General features: G+C 41.0%; 1 protein-coding gene across 9 annotated transcripts in view; it reads right to left on the minus strand.

Annotated features, from left to right (window-relative positions):
* Positions 1–20841, minus strand: part of RALGAPA2 (Ral GTPase activating protein catalytic subunit alpha 2) — a 343889-nt gene that overhangs the window by 34157 nt on the left and 288891 nt on the right. For 8 of the 9 annotated variants that reach the window (XM_053246348.1, XM_053246346.1, XM_053246353.1 and 5 more), the window contains one exon: positions 7921–8042. The exons of the other annotated variant lie outside the window; for it this stretch is intronic. In XM_053246348.1, the coding sequence (XP_053102323.1) occupies positions 7921–8042 (122 nt within the window). The remainder of the gene's footprint in view (positions 1–7920; positions 8043–20841) is intronic. 9 annotated transcript variants of the gene reach the window in all.

The raw sequence follows: 20841 nt of genomic DNA on the forward strand, positions 1-20841 counted from the left end.
GTCCTTCAGTCAGTTACCAATCCATGATTGAACCTGTCCCCTAATTCTCTAATTTCAAGAGCCTTTGATGAGGGACTTTGTGAAAAGCTTCTTGGAAGCCTAAGTATACAGTGTCAACTAGATCACCTCTGGCCTAACTCTGTGCTGTGACCAAAACATCATCAAGTACCTTTTTGGGGAACATTGTTCAGGAAGTAATTACTCTCCTGAATTAGGTAGTCAGGGAAGAGGTATCTAGGGACAGGAAACACCAACTGCAAGACATACTATGCAAGAAACTGAGGATCGGTTTCTCCCCTCCATTCTTCTGCCCCCCTCACGAAAGAGAACAGGGAAGTTCTTGCACTTGTTGGAACTCATTGTACACAATGGAACCAAAGGCAGCCCAAGACCTCTGGATGCCTGAGGCGGGCACCAAATTCAGTTGCACTTGCCCAGTGCTACTATGGCCTTACCTATCTTCTGATCATTGGCAACATGACCACTGTTAAAGTGACTTGCTTGCCCTGCTGAAACAATGCTCAAAGTGTTTCAGTGCCTTGAAATAGAGGCTCCAAAATGCTTCGAGCACATCCCTAGTACCATACGGAACTGCAAAACTGACTTTGGCACTTAGACTACTTTCCCTATATTTGTATGACACCAAAGCCCTATTCAAACTTCATAGTCAGCAGTTGTACAATCAATATACAGTGTACACAGGTACAGATCTGTACACAGGCATAGTTATTCACATGTTATGTTGAACACAGGTATAGCAGCATACTTCTTATCTGCATCCTGAATTTCAGTGGGCATGTACCCAGGTTCACTCTTAACATGAATGCAGGTACAGTCATTCACACAAACACATGTACAGATACCTGTACATTTGTACAACATATTGGACTAGTTCACATGAATATGCCCCCCTATGCACAATCATGTCAGAGTGCTGAGACTGTGCCTGTCCCAATGTTATTAAAATACATGGTGGTGTGTTCCTGGCACAACCTTCAATCATGTGTGATCGGTGATTATTGGAATCTCCCCCCCTCCCCCACATGCAAAGCCCTGGTGGAGCCCCAACATGATTGCATATAGGGGGCTGTGTTCATGTGAACCGAAGTTGTTTAGCCTTCTAACCTATGCACAATGTACTGAAGTATTGCACAGTTGTTCATGTCATATCATGCTTGTAGGCATGTTCACAGAATTAGGTTTTCTGTTTCATCCCACAGATGAAGTAAACCTATCACCCAAAAGGCAGCCAGTATAATATCTAGTCTACAAATACTGAAGCGGAATGGGCATTTGTTCAGCCAAAACATTCATTTAAGTTTCGTATCAGAACTTCCCTCAATTCTAAAAGCCATTTTTGGCCTGGCTTTGCTGTCCCTTTGTGGATTTCTTAAGTCTCTCACTAGCCTGTTGCGAATCAGGTGATCTCCGTATGTCTCCTTAGACCAGAACAGCCTTAAAGTACTCTTAGGCACCAGAACTTCATGCAAATGATTGCTCCTATTGTTTGAAAACCTGCCACTACAGAGAAAGTCTTTTAGCTTTTGAAATAAGTGTCTGAACCATTGGATCCTAGGATGTTTTGCCCATCCACAATAATTTAATTAGCAGCTGGTTTTACCTCTTTCCCCACTGACACTAAATTTGCAAACTTTGCCCTATAAAGGAAACAATCAGCTTTTGCGTTAAGTTAGAAGAGTTGGGGGTTGTCATTGGAGGGACACTCGAGGTTGCTGTTTCAAAACATTACTTTTATGTCAGTTCATCTTTGTTAGCTAAGACCATTCTGCATGGCTCCTAGGAGTGTGCAGATTTCACCATGACGCAAGCTTTTGGTTTCTGAACTGCAACTTGAGTCCTAAGATCTACTGAGCCTCCTGTCTAACACCAGACAGGAAGAAAGGGACCTCACTTGTGCATTTTAACCATTTTGCCTTATTTGCCTGTAAAATGTCCTGCTTTATATATCTACTTAAACTAGATTTTGATTGTTTTAAACTTGATATGGGCTGAAAGTGTGCTCCACCCTGTCTCCCTTTGTGCCTGCTTGGCCTACATGCTCTTTAAAAGGTTTTTGTAGCAATAGCAATAGCACTTACATTTATATACCGCTCTATAGCCGGAGCTCTCTAAGCGGTTTACAATGATTTTAGCATATTGCCCCCAACATTCTGGGTACTCATTTTACCGACCTTGGAGGGATGGAAGGCTGAGTCAACCTTGAGCCCCTGGTCAGGATCGAACTTGTAACCTTCTGGTTACAGGGCGGCAGTTTTACCACTGCGCCACCAGGGGCTCTCCAGGCTTTATGTTAGGAGAACAGAGGAGACTGGTGGCAGCTCTACTGGAGGATTTTTAAACAACCCTGGGGGAGGTCCAGGGCAAGAAACACTTTCCTGATTGGCCACAAATACCCATATTGCCTTTACACTACTGAAGAAAACTTGCTTGGATGTTTGCAGATCATACTGCACAGGGTACAAAAAACTAGAAGATGCATCATAAGTTCAACACCTGCCTGATAGACTACAAATATAGCTAGCAAAACAAAACATTATTTTTGTTTGCAAAATCAAGTTAAGAACCTGCTATAATAATTTAAAACAAGATTGGTTGCAGCACTGTCTTTAAGTATCCCAAGAGTAAAGTTATTATGCAAGATATACTAAAATAGGTTTGTTCTTTCATTGCTTTATTATTCTATAAAAAGGGAATAAACATTTTATGTTATGTATTAAACAAAAATATAGCAACCTGGCAATCAAATTTTATGTTTATATTTAATGTTTACATAAAACATGCATGATTGTTCTGTGAACCTTGAAAGTGGTCTCCATAATGACATAAAAACAGCTCTGGTACTTGACTATGCTGTAAAATTAAGCAGGCCACTTATCAGCAACATTTGCCATGGATTTTATCATTTCTCCCCTTAAGTTTGGTGACGACGAGATGGAATTTTTCGCTTGAGCATGTACCTTGCTTTTTCTGCAAAGAAGTGCATTAGCTCTATCTTTTTGGAGCATTATGCTTTATTTTCCAAATCATTAGTATGCATGTGAATGACCTCACACTGAACAGATGCACTTGGACATGGCTGTGATTAGATCAGCCCTCTCAGCAGTCAAGTGTGCCCATTTCAATTAACCCTTTGAGGGATCAACTGCAACTTAGATTTTAAAAACATGTTTTCCAGTATGGGTTTTAAGCTGTCAAATACTGTAAGCTTACATTCATATGCCTATGTCAATATATGTGCAGTATGTTGTGGGGTATGCATGGATCGGTCCAACTATGAACTGGGCCACTGCAAACCAGGCCGGTTCAAGTGTTTCGAATGTGAATTGTTTTGAGCCAGTTTGTCGACCTGACCGGCCCAGCCAGTGTGTTTGACCGAACTGGTTCAAGAAACACAGTTCCCTCCGAATTCTGACCGAACTGCCGCAACCAGTCTGTGCACACCCGTAGTATGTATCATGGCTGTGATAATGCTGTGCTTATACCATAAACAAAATTAAACTAATGCAAATGATTGTATAACTGTTCTAAATCACAGAGATTTTCCAAATTATGCTCAGGTGCAGAAATTCTCTGCAAAATGTATGAGGCATGCCACATGTTGCAACTAGCAAGAACAACAGCAGCGTTAGTCAGGATGTTGGCCATTGTAGTGTGTTTTAAAATATGTTGTAAGCTGTTGTGCTGAGGCTTTCTGCAAAAGGTGGCACATAAAAGCCTGGCCCCAAAAAACCAGAGCCATAGAAAGCAGCACAACATTGTACCATTGCTGCTTCATAATAGAGCAATAAAAGTGGGACAGAATTGTATATTTCTTTACAACATACATGTTAAAAGCCTCAGAATATTAGCAGCACATTAATCATACAAATGCACAATGCTAGTTAATTCTTCTTCTTCTTCTTTTAAGATTAGAAGCCTGCAGAGAGTACCTGTTTTATTTTTAATGTTTATAGAACATCTAGTGATTTTAGGTGCATTAAAAACAAAGCTTACATTCATATGCCTATGTCAATATATGTGTAGTATGTAACGGGTGTGCACGGACTGGTCTGACCATCAACTGGGCTGCTGTAAATCAGGCCGGTTTGCCATTAAGCAAAAACAGAAACAAACAAACAGAACAAAATGCGCATATCTTTGTTGTAGTTAAGTCATTGTGTGTGTGTGTGTGTGCGCGTGCGCGCGTGTGCGGTAGTTCAGTTACAGTTGAGGGTGTTTTGATTTTGTTTCAGTTCAGGCTACAAAGATTTGATAATTGGCTCAATTAGTGTTAACCAGATTAGTTTCAATCCATGTGGGGAGAATCTGGGGCTATTCTCACGATCGGAAAAAATCGGGCTAGGAAAGCCTAGCCCGATTTTCCCCGATTGTGGGAACCACCGGGCTCGGCTGCGAGCCCGGTGGTTCCTAGGCGGGTAACCCGCCTAAGTGTCCCTGCCCTTAGCCCGGGTTTGTGGAGCGAGTGCTCCGCAAAACCGGGCTCCCTGATCGTGAGTAGCTGCAGCGACCCAACCGGGAGGTGAAAAGCCGTCTCCCGGCTCCGGGGGTCTCCCCAGTATGCCCTGTGCGCTTGCGCAGGGCATACTGGGGCTTGGGGGGGCCGCGCAGCCCCCCGAGCTCCCCGGCCCCCACCGGCTCCATCACGGAGCTGGCAATCGTGTGGATGGCCGATACGGCCACCCAGGGCTCCCTGCCCGATTGTATGCGGGGAGAACGGGCTTAGCCTGCTCTCCCTGCAGCTTTGCAAAAAGCAGGTCTCACGTATCGTGAGACCCGCCTCTCTGAGTATCATTCATCTTACAATACTGATTTGCTTATGTAATAAGAGAAATGTGATGTTGTATCCCACTCTTAATACTAGTTGATCAAGCATACTAGGCCAAAAAACCTACAAGTAAAAATCCTAAATTTACATGAAATTGAAATATGGAGGGAGAAGGAAGGTGTGTATTCATAAATATGTGATGGTGATGACCACACAGAAAATGATACAGAATAAAGTAAGTGTTATTCATAAATTTGTTGGCTTGGAAAGTGTTCCTCAAATGTGAAAGCACTAAAAACTAATGTGTGTCATAATGACATTTTGATGCATCTATGCATTTTATGCATGGACATTTTGATGCATCTATGCAAAGCCCCAATTTTGCACATGTATCTGATGTAAGCAGGCTCTACCATGCAGTTTAGCACTCAATGGTTAAATATATGTAAACACACTCCAGAACGCATTGGAGTTAATTTTTCACACAGTGCATAATTAACCTATGGAATTCTCTGCCATAGGATGTGGTGATAGCCACTAGCTTTGATGGCTTTAAAAGGGGCTTAGATAAAGTCATGGAGGACAGGTCTATCAATGGCTACTAGTCTGGTGGCTTTAACCACCTCCAGCCTCAGAGGCAAGATGCCGCTAAATACCAATTGCAGGGGAGCAACAGCAGGAGAGAGGGTAAACCCTCACCCCCTGCCTGTGGGCTTTTTGGAGGCATCTGGGGGGCCACTGCGTGGAACAGGATGCTGGACTAGATAGACCTTTGGCTTGATGCAGCAGGGTTGTTCTTATGTAAGGTACACACACACATTTGGATGAGTATTTTGTAGGGTTGGATTAAACTGGGCAACTGAACCTCGTTATTTTACATTGGCAACTCGTGTTTAGCTGAAAAATTAATGATTGCCCTTAAGATATACAGTGGTCTCGTCTTACCTTGAATTTAAATACAGCCAGATTTGGGAAGGCTCAAAACCTGCACCTGAACATTTTGTGGAAAACTCTGCTGCTCTGAAAACCCTATATTGCTTAAGCCCAAAATATCCGGAGCCTACCAGAATGCTGCTGTCATTTTCAGAGTTCCTTCTCCAAGAGCCCCGCCCTTCAGGGATAACGTGGATGGCAACAAGGAAAATGGAAGTTTCAGTGGTGGTGCCCCATTTGTGAAACACCTCCGTTCAAGAAGCTTTGTCTAGTGCCAAACCTCAAGTCATTCCAACACCAGGCAAAGGCCCTTTTATTTGCCCAGATCTTTTTTCTTCTCCCAATATATTTGCCCACGTCTTTTAATCTGTTTAATGTTGCTGATCTTTTGATCTGTGCTGTTCTTTTAGTCATTCTGTAATTCGTATACTTTTTATTTGTTGTAACTATAAATTATAAACCTCCTTAGAAATTTTGTTTAAAATGGAAGTGCGGGCTATTACTATTTTAAATCAACAAGTAAACACAATTTAAGCTAAGCATAGAAACAGCTGCTAATTCTGGGCTATATGCTTTCCAAATAGTTTAGGCAGTTGGGGCCCAGTCCACAGGGACCTTCTGCTTGAACCACAGCACGACAAAAAGGAATTGTGCAAAGCCTACAGGTGTGTTCCTGTATACATTTCCAGCAAGGTGTGGGGCTGCTTCCTAGTGAACTGCGTCCAATTTTCCAACTTTTTTATTTTATTTTTTGAAGCCCAACTTCTGTATATAGCAAAGTAGCATAAAGAAAAAAGCAGTAAAGATCATTAGAGCTGAACATTTTAAAATTTAGTAAGATCCCGTTATTATTATCATTTGTTATTAAGAACCCAGCTAGATCTCTTGATAATATCAAAAATAGAATAAAATAATACTTTATAAATAGATTGAAAAATATGTCCAAATTTGGCACTGTTCGTATAGAATTTAAATTCACAGCTGCTCCAGATTTTTTAAATAGAGAAAACATTAATCAAAGCTTTACTTATAAGCTTTTCTAATGTTGTTTAGTATTCCAGTTCAACAAAGATCAATAGAGGCCATTCCTGTCTCTTGACGCCTCTCCAGGAAGCAGAGGTGTGATTATGTAAATAGCACTGGTTTCTCTTTACTTCTGCCAGCTTGCTTATCTCCAAAGCCTTCTGCCTGCTGCTACTGGAGACCAATACAAGTACATGCATATACCTCTTATCTCTTAACAAAGCTCAGAAAGCTCAAGGACTAAAGCCAGCAATGTTAAACAGTGATGCGTGTCTGATTTTATTTGTAAAGTGATTCATTTCAGTAAATTTAATTTCTGTTATTTTTTTAGTTCAGATATAAAGATTGTTGGTCAGTTAGGGTAAGAGAAAGAAAACAGATGCACCCAAACATTCACCAGCATTTGAGATAAACAATCCAACACAGCATCATAATATCATTAGGAAGACTCAGTTTCACAAAATGGATATAAACAAGGGATAAAGGAATCTATATTATGAAATGCATTTGCCTCAATTCAGATTGTAAGAAAGAGCAAGGAATCTTGAGAGTGCATTTCATAAAGTTTTTTCTAAAAGAACACAATAATTAAAATAAACCTCTCTTATTAACTTTAAAAGCTCTAATGTATAGAATATTCTCTCTCCCTCCCCCCCCTCTCTCTCTCTCTCTCACACACACACACACACACACGACTGCCTGACAAAAACACCATCCTTACAATCCCCCCTCCCACCACCACTGTTAATCCTTGGTCCTAGTATTGCAGAAGCATAATCCCCATTTAGCATTAGTTGCAATGGCTTCTACTGTGAGGAACTATTTTTCGATAAGTATTCACTGGTTTACGAATAGCTTTTGCACAACGTATTCTCAGCTCAGCAAGAAGCCCACACTCCTGAATGAACCAGAGCACATTAGTGAGAGAAAGTTCATTAACCTTGCTAGATTCAGGGGTTAACAGGATAGCTGAAGAAAGGAACTGAGTGAACAGCTCTGATGCAAAACAAATTAAAATGAATGTCATCATTCCTTTTGATATTCATTAGCTAATTCAGAGGGAGAATGCTCTTCTTAAATTTGCAACCATTTATCAGTGAAAAACAGGTGTACATCTGCTGCTCAAGTGCTTCTCAGTGGTTAAAATCATGACAAAAAAACAACGTGCTGAAACTCACCACATCCACTGAGGGAGTAACTGGGAGAGGGAGAGAAGACCTGAGCAGCAAAATCCTCAAATGTCATGACTTCTTTGTGATTCTGGATTATTGCTTCAAGATACAGAGCTCTTTCTTCATAACTGTAGGAGGCAGGTTAAGGAAATGTATACATAGCCACTATTACAGAAACCCAAACAAACTTATATTTGGTCCATGCAATTTACAAAGAAAACCATACAGTAGTTGCCAAAATATACAGTCAAAGCCACGTACTACAATAATTAACATATGTCTGATAGCTAAATAGGCATTATTAACACAAATGTAGTATTTTTCAGCTATAGTACTAAGCTCATGGTTTCCAAACAGATTCTGAGAGACCTCTATAAGTGATAAATGAAAACAATAATTATTACAAAGAACAAGTGTTATAGCCAGTACACTTAACAGAAGTACATTTTACTTAAACTATAATATATATAAGCTGACTTTAGGAGAAAAAAGATGAGAAAAATGATTAATTTATTTAAAGTAAGAATTATATATCATTACTGATCAGAATTCCTAAGTATGTTAAAGTCACATTTAAAGTGTTTTGGAAGGTTTGCTTGATGCATCCAAAATTTCTTATTTCATGATGTATCCTAATTCAAAAAACCAAAGAATGTATGTACACTTCAGTCTTAATTATGCTGACAATAAAGCATCTAAAACCAACAGTATTGCCTTTTAATTAAAACCCGGCAACCTGGAACACACACCATTCAAATGCATAATCAAAAACCAGTCACCAATAAAACTTACAAGCGTAACAAGCTGAAGCAACTTTCCAGCTGTCTTAATAGGACCCCTGCTTGTGGTAGCTTTTCACAGTGGAGAGAGCAAATCTCTCTCTTTGTGTGCAGCTTCTGTTTTCTTTGAAGGTGAATCATGCACTTCAAACAACAGGATAACATTTTGAACAAATCTACAATGGATTAAAGTATCTCATATATGACTTTATGAATTAAACACTCAAATAGGCAGTATGACATGTCATTTCCTGACACTCAGTTTAAATTAAGTTTCCAAGTTTTCCTAGTTCATTTGAAATGTGTAAAAATAGCGTAGCTTTATGTAGCTTTACCACTACTGAACAGAAAGGAAGTGCCAAATCTTAGCAGCAGTATATTGCACATAAGGCCTAACAGAAGCCTTCACAGGGCAATATTAAATGCTCTGACAACCATCTCCATGAGGACACCCACAAGCCTTTCCCACTGTAGACATCATGGAAAGGGCTGAAAAAAATCTTCTCATATAAACTTTTTTTTGGTCATCACAGTGGCGTACTAAACATGAGGGCAGTATTATATACAATGCACCTGCTGACATTTCTATTTACTTTTTGCTTTTGAAACCCATTCCTGACAGTACAAGCAACTGGCCTGAGTCCCTCATCTAGGCTGCTTTACTGTTATGGGCTGAATTCCTGATGCCTCTTGTTAATGAATAGGCTGCCAAACTTTCTATGAGAGGAGGCACACGCCTAGAACCTATTCAAAAGGGACTGACTGATGCCATTCACATCTCATTACGGACATACTTATTCCGCACAGCACTTGGCTGTTGCCAGGGCTCTCTATTCCACACTGACACAGCAAGCCGCTGGTCTTGAACAGCAGGATGTTAGGCCTGAGTGGCCGTCTGGTGCACAGACTTTCTGACACTAAGCCGGCACGTGCTGGCGCAGCAGGAGAAGACCAAGGCGTGACAAATTACTGGAAGAGCTAAGCTAAACTTATGGCTGAAAACCACCTGAGCCTGCGAACCTCTGTGGGCCTGCCATCCATTCTCAATTCCACTCGGGTCCTTCTAGTCTGCAGTCTGCTTGTGGGCTCAGTTCAAATGTGGCAGATAAACTGGAAATTCTTTTCATGCTGTGCCTAATAACATCCTTTTTTTTTTTTTAAAGAAGCCTCTCACATCCAACACAGAAGCACATGGTATAATGAATGGAGGAGCTGCTTGTATGCATTTTATTGAATACTGCATGTTAAGACAGCAAGATTATAAAATTAATTCAAGTTAAAATAAAACAAAGATGATAGTATTTCAGAAGAAGACAACATTGAATGTTGAGATAATATTGAGCGGAACACAATACTGAGAGGAACTTCATCTCAACGTCATTGGAAATCATCAGATGCAACATCAGCAAATGCTTAGATACCTGCATACATCTATCAGGTTCTTTAACCACCAACAGGGAATGTTTCTAGTCAAAGAAAATCCAACTTCCCTCACACTAACAAAAGATAGGGACTTCTAGCTAGATCTAACAGCAGCAAGGCCAAGGGTTTCCTAAGCATCTGTTATTCTCCTTTTCCTTAATTCAATCAATTCTGGTGTTTGGCTATTCTACATAAGAGACTCAAAACACTGCTAATTTATGTGGTGTTTTCTATAACAGAAAGACAAATTCACTAAGGAGTAGAGTGAGGTGACTCAACATGTTTTTACTTGTGATCTAAGCCACAGATGTGTTAAAATGCTTAAAGGAAAAGGAGATCATGGATCTCTGCATTTTAAATGTGATAAAATATTCCCAGAGACAGTTTGAAGAAATTGTTTCCTGAAGTCTCTTAATATAACAACATGATGGTGAAGGAAATGCAAAGAAAAGGGCTAAGAAATTATTTTGGATATCTAACACTGACCCTATTTATTTATTTTTACACTTGTATCCCATCTTCCACCAAGGAGCTCAGAGGTTATTTGGTTATTTTTATCCTCACAACACCCCTGTGAGGTAGGTTAGGCTGAGAGATACATGACTGGCCGAGACTCACCCAGTGAGTTTAATGGTTGAAAGGGGATTCAAACTTGGGTTTTCCCAGTCTTAGTCCAACACTTTAACCACTAAGCTATGCTGGCTCTATGCTATGACACTATGGAATGAGAATTTCAATAGACATCTAAGATCCAGAGCTCTATCTAAGGATAGTTAATATCCACTGTTTTTACTGTCATTGGTCATGGCAGGAATGAGTCTGGTACATAAAAAACATCACACACATTCTGGGGGGCATTCTGTGCCAAATCAATACAATTTGACACATTAAGGTTGGATTTGCAAGACTAGGAGAAGCTTTGTATTGGCTTCTGAGCAGCAGTGGGCACTAGGCAGAGTCTGAGTAGAGGAGCAGCAGCAGTACTTGTGCCAGGGCAGGGACGACGATGACTTAGGAGCCAGTGAACCAACACAGAGGAGCAGATTAAGCAGCAGTTTCAGATGACCTGCTTTCTGCCACTACTGCTGCAGCAGCTCTCCTACAAATATTCTGCCCTGAAGTCAATGCAACGCTTATATTAGCTGTGTGCACTATAAACTGGCTCTACAGTGAGAGAGAACACCACCTAATGGTGCAGCAGGGAAGTAACTTGGCTAGGGAGCAAGAGGTTGCCGGTTCGAATCCCTGCTGGTATGTTTCCCAGTCTATCGGGCAGCAGCGATATAGGAAGATGCTGAAAGGCATCATCTCATACTGTACGGGAGGAGGCAATGGTAAACCCCTACTGTATTCTACCAAAGACAACCACACGGCTCTGTGGTTGCCAGGAGTAGGCACCGATTTGATGGCACAGTGAGAACTCTTTGTCTGAAATCTGGCAGGTCTGATCCTTTAGAGGGATCATTGAATGCCTAACAATTTATGCCAATAGGATAGGATATGTAAAAGTTAAAAGCTGGAGAAAGTTGCTGAGTTTCTCTTATGAACGTCAAAAAGCTCTAAGAGAAGCAATATCACATTACATTAATATGACAGAATATTTCAAAAAGAGTCTAAAACTCTTGGACTAATGAATTCAAGGGACTGAAAAGACTATGGATATTATTTCATCATCATTTTACAGCTATGAGAAGACTGAGCCAAGTATATCATACAAGTAAACAATCTTCTTTTAAGTGATTTAGATATGAAACTTCAAAACACAAAGTACACTTATTGGTTATAGTCCGGTAGCTATCACAGCTGTGCAACTGTAACAGAAAATTTTGGGGGAATTTTGTAAGTGGTTAGTATAAGTGCAATCAGATAATGCTCAAGAGATACCATGGTATTTTATAAACAATATAACAAACAATTAGTTGCTCTCTTTGTACCACACAAACATTCTACATTCTAAATATAGGTAAGAACAATCAGACTATTGGAATTATATGTATCATCAGCTAGTCTTTAGTTGTTGAACACTTTTCAGCTACAAGACAAGAAAACAATATTATTGAATAGGAGATTATGCCCAGCATAATTCAAGCACTCAGAAACTTGGAACACCTTTGGCTATGTACTGAGGAGTCTTGAGAAACTCCCATACCCACAGATCCTATGTGCATTTTGTTAAGATGTCAGCCAGTGTCTTTCTATTATAATTTGCACTCTCTCAAAAGGGAGCAACATTGTTCAAGTTACACTGCTTAATTAATAAATGTAGGGAACCAGCTTGTGAACAGGGAATGTGAGCGGTTTTGCCAGTGAATCACATTTAGGCTGCAGGTAAGCTTGGTATGTCCACTACCCAAATTTCCTGTGCTTGGTTCTAACATATCACTCTTAATGTAGTGCCCTGTCCAAACTGTGTTCTACTTTAATTTTTGCAGTGCTCATAACATTCCTTAATGCAAACAAAGGCTGTCTTGGGGACAAATATTTTGAGATCCTTTCATCACCATCATAGTTCTCTACTTCTCCATCTTTATCAGAGCTTTTTATCTTTTGAGTGAAACTGCATGCATCCCCAGCTTCCACAGAGCCCTTAAAACAAAAAGAGTGCCCTATATTTTTACCTTGATATTTTTTCTTATTGTAAATTTGGTTTTTATTAACCATGCCACAGTGATATTTTTTCAAGGTGTCCCTTTATTTGCCCCTGACCCAGCTCTGTCCAATTATCTTTGGTTTTCTGAAGCCCAACATAAGTTCAGTGAACATCTGGCAGCATGCAGATTTGTTTGCTTCTAGTATGCAAAGGAATACACACATGAGAATGAAGCACATGTAAACTGCAAGCAGGGTAGTGAGGTCATACATAGCCTACAGGCATCCGATGATGTGAGATCTGTAGCTTGATGGCACAGTGTTGATCACCTCATGGGCTTCCCATTCATTGGTGGTTAGTCAGGTATCCCTCAGGTGCAGGTGGTCTTCTTGTGGCTCTTCCCCACTTGCTGGCCACCCAGGTCTGCTAGCTAAGCTTATAGTGCCACCGTGCCATTTGGTGCATGAGTTTCTAAAGCACAAGCAGGCTGGAAACAGTGCCCTTTGAGGCAAAAGGAGGGCAGGGCAGCATTATTTTGCTCTCCATTGGGCTCAAATGGATGATCTTTTTAATTTATACCAAAGTTAGTGTAATGTTATCCCATCATTGGGGGTGTGTGTGTGTCTGGAATCTGGAGGGAATACCATATTTTGTGTCAGTTCCTTCTTGTCCCACCCACATATCTGCCCTATCTTGGGAACTCCACTGGCTGGAATTTCCACTTGTGCAGATATGCTGTCATGCCATTATTTATTTTTTATATTTTTATATTGCCTAATATGTACATCTCTAGGCGGTGTACAAAATTTAATAACATTGAAATACACAAGACACAATAAAAATATAAAACAGTTATTAAAACAAATTATTAAAATTAATTCTAATTAAAAGCTTGCAAGAACAGGAGAGTCTTGAGGGTCTTCTTGAAAACAGACAAGGAGATGCTCTTATGCAGGGAGCATATTCCAAAGCCCTGGGGCAGCCACAGAGAAAGTCCGGATCTGAGTCGCCATCAAACGAGCCGGTAGCAACTGTAACCACAGGCTCGTTTGACAGTGTATTTTGGAATAACCACTGACAAGGAGGGGACTTACACGAGATCAGCTGCTGCTTAATCTCTCTCTCATGTACGAGTGGGTGGTGGTGGGGATTCCACCCTAAGTGCCAGAAAACTATGCAAGAAGATCTAAGAGTGGCAGTGACATGAGGTCATTGTTGTTCTAAATGTGTCATGATTTCTGGATACTAACTGGATAATAATAATGATGATATCGAGAAAGCACAGGAGCTGTGAAAGGAATTTTGTTCTTGGAAAAGACACTGGTCATGGGTACAACTGCCTACCCATACAATACTAAATAAAATACATGTGCTCCAGCAATAAGAACATAAGGAATAAGAACATAAGATAGGCCCAAGGCCTATCTGCTCCAGCACACTGTTTCCTACAGTAGTCCACCAGATGCCTCTGGGAGAGGAGAGCTGATCTTGTTGTAGCAAGCATGACTTGTCCCCATAGCTAAGCAGGGTCTGCCCTGGTTGCATATGAATGGGAGACTTGATGTGTGAGCACTGTAAGATCTTCCCCACAGGGGATGAAGCCGCTCTGGGAAGAGCAGAAGGTTTCAAGTTCCCTCCCTGGCTTCTCCAAGATAGGGCTGAGAGAGGTTCCTGCCTGCAACCTTGGAGAAGCCACTGCCAGTCTGTGAAGACAATACTGAGCTAGATAGACCAATGGTCTGGCTCAGTATATGGCAGCTTCCTATGTTCCTATGTACTGTGATGCTTCTAGAAAATATTTTTGGTTCAAATGGTAAGTAACGGGGCTCTTGAAGAGGCTTCACAAATCACTTGCCCTCAACAAGCTATTAAACACACACACACACACACACACACACGTAGTTTCCCTCCCCCTCTGAAAAGGGGAGTTTTTAAAAACAGGTTTATTAGATCACAGAAATATAACAGACATTTTGTCAAATGAAAGTTTGCTATGATGCAGAGGGAATGAATAAGCTTAAAGCAGTAAGTCACTACAAGTGAGAACTTAAGAGTGATCTGTGCAGGGGCATAACTATAATAGGGCAATGAGAGACAGTTGTCTGGGGGTCCACTGCCTTGCCCCCCCCGGCTAGTCACATGACTGACTCCCCCAGCCATGCACCCGCCCGGGCTTCCTTCAGTTGTATTCGTCATCCGAAACTGATTTGAGTGTTAAGACCTGGAGCTACCAGAACAGCATGTCTTTCTCTTGTATCATTAAATGACTTGCATTGTCCACAATTTACAAAACCTTTTAAAATATAATTCAGGATGTTGTTCTATTGTAGCACATACTGGTAGGTTGTTTGTATGTATGTATGTATATATGTATGTATGTATGTGTGTGTGTGTGTGTCTGTGTGTGTATAACTATGCTTTTTGCTACCACTATTCAGCCTCATTTAAGATTTCTTTACTTCATGAGCTGAGCTTCAGTGGGGGGGGGCATTTTAAAATCTTGTCTCTGGGCCCACTCCAACCTTGCTACGCCCCTGGATCTATGATTTTCAATTAGGCAGCAAAATTGGGGTCTACACCTTCCCATGGTAACTTCACCGATGTGCAATTTACTAAGGGAGCTTGGGCACCTGTAATGTTGTCTGTGTGCAAAGCAGGTGTTGATTCTCAAGCAAGGCTGAAAGGGCCCCATTGTCATAAAGAGGCTGCATGTGACTTCACTACAAAGTTCCAGAATGAAAGCAGAGTGAAGACAAATCAGTGCATGTACAGCTGCTGCTGGTCATGTTCTGCAATGATATAGTTTGCTCTATTGTCATAAGGCTGCCTCTTCCTCATTGTGTTGTCAGATGATGTGTGTCATGTCACTCTCCAAAGAAAATATGTTTTCAATGAAAATATTCTTGGCTAGTCCCATAATTTTTGTTTTGAAAAACAGTTATGTGCTAAAGCTCAGTATAACCCTCCCCTCAGTCTGACTGACAAGCTTCAGAAAATTAGCACTGATTTACATTCAGACTACTGGCTTACAAACAGGCTAAGTTATTCATGAGTACTCCTATTGAAATCAATAAGGCAAGTAAACTTGTCCCATCGATTTCAATGACTGCTTATGATTAACTTAGTGTGGATGTAAGCCAGTGACTGGAACAGCCTGTCTCCCCAAATGTAACTCTCTCATATATGCGTGCGCGCGTACACACACACACACACACACACACACACACACACACACACACACTTATAGTAATGAGATGAGCTACTCTAGTCATTGGTTCAAATTCACACTAAGTTACTAATAAGCAGTCTTACTGAAATTAATGGGACAAGTTAACTTGCCTTATTAATTTCAATGAGTATTCATGAGTAACTTGGTCTGGATGAAAGCCAGGAACTGTAACATTGAAATGTGTGTGTACACACACACACACACACACACACACACACACACACACACACACACACAAACACACACTCTCTCTCTCTCTCTCTCTCTTTCTTTCTGGGATAACTAAGCCAGGGGTGGAACTGCCATTGAGTGGGAGCGATCAAAGAACCTGGGCCGCCAATAGGCCGCATGAGATGGCCCACGCACATGACATCACACGCATGTGGGTGTTGCTCAATCTCTGGAGGAGATTTCTGGAGCCCTCCTGAATGCATTCCCAGGCTGGGTGCATTTATTTAGAACATAGGAACATAGGAAACTGCCATATACTGAGTCAGACCATTGGTCTATCTAGCTCAGAATTGTCTACACAGACTGGCAGCGGCTTCTCCAAGGTTGTAGGCAGGAATCTCTCTCAGCCCTATCTTGGAGAAGCCATGGAGGGAACTTGAAACCTTCTGCTCTTCCCAGAGCGGCTTCATCCCCTGAGGGGAATATCTTGCAGTGCTCACACATTTCACTTCCTCTTCCTCACCGGTTAAATTCACCTATCTGCAGTTTTGAGTGGCCAGAAATGACTTCTGATGTCATTTCTGGCCACCATTTTCCAACAGAGAACCATTTTGTGGCTTTGTGTGTGTTTGTGTGGTAAATATTCAAGCATTTTTGGAATTTGAGGGGGGTCATTGCTGGAGACTTGGAGAATAAGGTATTGTTCTTTTCTTCTTATTTCTGCTCCCCTTGCTTTTTTACCCCCCTTTTTTGGTTAGGAACCTAACCCCCCAATTCCTATTGACTCAAGGTTTTGTTATTTGCGGTTTCCGTATTCGTGCCTATAGGCGAGAACAGAACCCCTACAGATAACGAGGGTCACCTGTATATTCCCTAGAGCAGCAGTGGACAAGAGGCAGCCAGTAGGCCAGACCTAGTCTATGAAGCAATTTTACCTGACTCTCAAAGACTGACAGACCAGCACAGAATAAAGGTTTCATAAGTTTAGTTGTTATGTTTAGTTGTTATTCTTAAAAATAAGGATGTTACAGCCCTGTCGGCTTCCATACTGCCTGGAAAATAAAACAGCCTGAGAATACTGCACTTGGCCATCACTCCCCTAAAACAATTGGCTCACTTGGTTGGTTAAGTCGTTTGGAGCTATTGGCTGCATAGAAATCTTTTTTGGTTGAGTGTTGCTTTCTCTTACATTGTGTAAAGCAGTCTAGCTAGAGATTCAGGTTCACAATGTGTATACATGCAACAAAGAAGGGAGTCGAAAAAACTAAAAGACAAGAGTCACTTTTAAAGACAAAATTTCAGCTTCCAGCTTCCCAGCCATACTGTGAACCCATGCTGTTTACTCCACTGTAATGATCCGAAAGGCATAACAGAACACCTGGTCCTCTTGATTCTGTGCCTTCTTTGGCAGCTGACTGCAAAACCTCCCTACCAGGTGGCTGCACTTCAATTACATTGGCTAGTCATTCTAAAGTTAACAAGTACCCCATGAAAATCTTTTATGCATTAAACACAGTATGAGTTTTGTTAATTGTTGTACACTCTTATACATTTAATCAATTAAATTAAAATATTCCTTGCAAGCATGCAGAGTGTAGCAGGTATAAATGAAGACAAAAATATCAACTGCCCTCCACCTACAAGCCATTATTGATATTGGTTTCACAATTACTTGATCTAACAAGACATTTTCAGCTCAACATTTAAAATAGCAAATGTTTCTGTATTGAACTTTTACTAGCTCTAGAGTAATCTCTCAACCCAGCACATATGCCGAATTGATTATGTTTCTCTCAATGGAATAAATAATGATGATGATGATGATGATGATGATAAACACCTGTTCAACTCTCTAGATAAAACCTCTGGAGTTTATGCTATGATAGGATAGTGAAGTGCAACTAAGCAGGTTTCACATTTTAATCAAAATAAAATGGTGAAACAACATGTGCAAGTTTTGCTGGTTTTTAAACAAAACCATCTCTCATTTTAACTAATTACTTACAAAGAGATAGTAAAAGGAAGACCACTGTTTAGAATAGGGGGCTGTGTTAATATAGTGCCAACCAGAGGTGTTCTTAACTCCAGACTTTGGGGGCCAGGTCTGTGGCCTCCAAGGTCAGGGGGCCCCTCAAAAGACCAGGAGGTCTCTTACCGTCACCCCGCACCCACTCCATTGCTGCACCACACCGCACCTTTTCTATAATTTTAGCTGCCATGTGCGGGTGTGGGGGGTGAGCCGATCAGGCTTCCCGCCCATGGTGGGGGCGGGGGCAGGCGGAGCGGCCGCTGAGCCTGTCCGTCCGGCCAAGCGTCCCTTGAAAATTGTGAGGCGTGTCTGCGCAGTTCAAACAGATTGTCGCAAGCCCATGACATCACAGGCTTGCGATGATCTATCTGAAGTGCACAGATGCACCTTGCAGTTTTCGAGGGCCTCTGGGCCGGAAAGACAGGTCCAGCAGCCCCTCTGCCCACCGCCAAGGGGTGGGGAGGCCTGCTCGGCTCACCCCCACCCATGGCGGCTAAAATTACAGAAATGCCGCGGTTCAGTGTGGCTGGGTCTCACAGCGGCAGCAGTGGTCCAGGAGCCAAAATCAGCTAGGTGTGCCACTGGTGCCAACTTTTCTAAAACTTCCACAGCTCTTTTGGGGAGCCCATCTTCCTAAACACTAGAAATTGAAGCTCTGCTCCCCAAATCATTTATTGGGCCCAAAATATAATTAGTGCTATTCTGTTTATGGGAACATAGGGAGCTGCCATATACTGAGTCAGACCATTGGTCTATCTAGCTCAGTATTGTCTACACAGACTGGCAGCGGCTTCTGGCAGCAGTTGCAGGCAGGAATCTATCTCAGCCCTATTTTGGAGATGCCAGGGAGGAAACTTGGAACCTAGATGCTCTTCCCAGAGTGGTTCCATCCCCAGAGAGGAATATCTTACAGAGCTCACACTTCTAGTCTCCCATTCATATGCAACCAGGGTGGACCCTGCTTAGCTAGAGGGACAAGTCATGCTTGCTCCCACAAGACCAGCTCTCCTAGTCCTTAGTTCAATAAGCAGTCTTGGAAAACTGAACCCCACTTAAGTGTTCAAGTACACTTTGGCTAAAAACATGCTCTGGTAATATCAAAGCTTTGAATCTGGTTCCAATACAAAGATTCGTCTTTCATTATGCTTGAATTTTCTAGCATTTTAAAAGTTTATTTGAAGATATTTTCTGTGGGTGAAGAAGATATGGATGACTCTTTGTGAATATGGATTGAAGAGGCTGATTGGAAAACTTTATAACAGCTGCCGATGAAGACAGGTGTTGAAATGCATACAGCAATTTTTAATCGGACTGTTGACTTTGAAACAGTGGATGGATTTGATACTGACTTGAAAATGATTGCTGCTAAGACTGGCTATACTTGGAACTTTTTTACTGTCTTGATATACTGTCTTTGGATTGAATTGTATGTGGATTTAAAATGAATATGGATTATTATCATCTATCTTTAATATAATCAGACTGAATATGAATAATTTAATTACCTTGTCTTGTTCAAAAGTTATAGCTATATCAGTAGTAGAACCAAGTCTATAGCAACTAGAGAGGTATTTGAGTCATTAGTTTCAGCTGGTGTCCTCTGGGGTCACCAGAAATAAACTGAGGGAAGGCACAGAAGGGGCAAAGTGCATTTATGGGTGGGTGAGCTGTGTCTCACATATTAGATTTCTGAAACAGAAATGGGGGTTAGTTGGGAGCTGCCCTTGCTAGTGCTCCAACATTGATCACACTGCCTCCTTGTACCCACCATTCTAGAATGCATAATCAAGGTAAGTTAAATTATTTCCCCACTCTTAATGCACACTCAGAGGTAATGTAGGTATTACAGTCTATGTTTGAGATTGCCATTTGCCAAGAGGGAGACTAGTAGTTCTTCCTAGAATAATGTGTCTGTAGTAAAATAGGGAGAGGTTGTCTTTTTGGAGATCAGCTAAAGTTTAATAAGGCTGGTCAGTTTTTCTGAAATACAATACATTTTGTATGTGGATTGTACATTGTAAAAGACTAACATAAATGTGGACAATGCCCAGCTTCTCTTTCAAATGGAATTTCATTATTTGTTATGACCATCAACCAGTACATTAAATAAATGCTATATGACAGTTTATATTTTCAGATCCTGACATTTCAGTTAATATATTTGTTTATTCAATTAATGTGCTAATTAATGGGTTTAAATTAAATTAAACCCAACATTTCATTTAACAACCATTTCCAGTGTTGTTTGATTCTCATTTTCATGGGTTGGCCATTATTTGGTGCCACCAAATTCCAAGATTAACTAGGACCCACTTATTTATATTCTCCCTATCTTGAGCAAGAATTTGGCTAGCAAAATGTGCCTATACAAAGCAGACAATCTTCAGAGTAAAACAATTACTGGCATTTCTGAATCAAAGAGTGAAAATGAACATTAGCACATCAAAGGCACTCCTTCCGTTTAAAAAAAGAAGAAGGCATGGCACACACTTTAATCTTTCTGACAATCTATTCATGAACTGCACTGAATTCCATTTCTGAAACAAATGGGAATGCACAGTACAAGGCCATCTTTGCCTACAATAAAATAAGCACCATGCAGAGATATGATATTGCAGCCTTTCAGCTACTCAAATAAATTGGCAATTTTTTATACTAAAGATACAGTATCCAAAATTTCAGTTTTCATAATTTTAAAATATACCAC

This window comes from Hemicordylus capensis, chromosome 4, assembly GCF_027244095.1.
Source record: "Hemicordylus capensis ecotype Gifberg chromosome 4, rHemCap1.1.pri, whole genome shotgun sequence".
Classification (NCBI taxonomy): Eukaryota; Metazoa; Chordata; class Lepidosauria; order Squamata; family Cordylidae; genus Hemicordylus; species Hemicordylus capensis.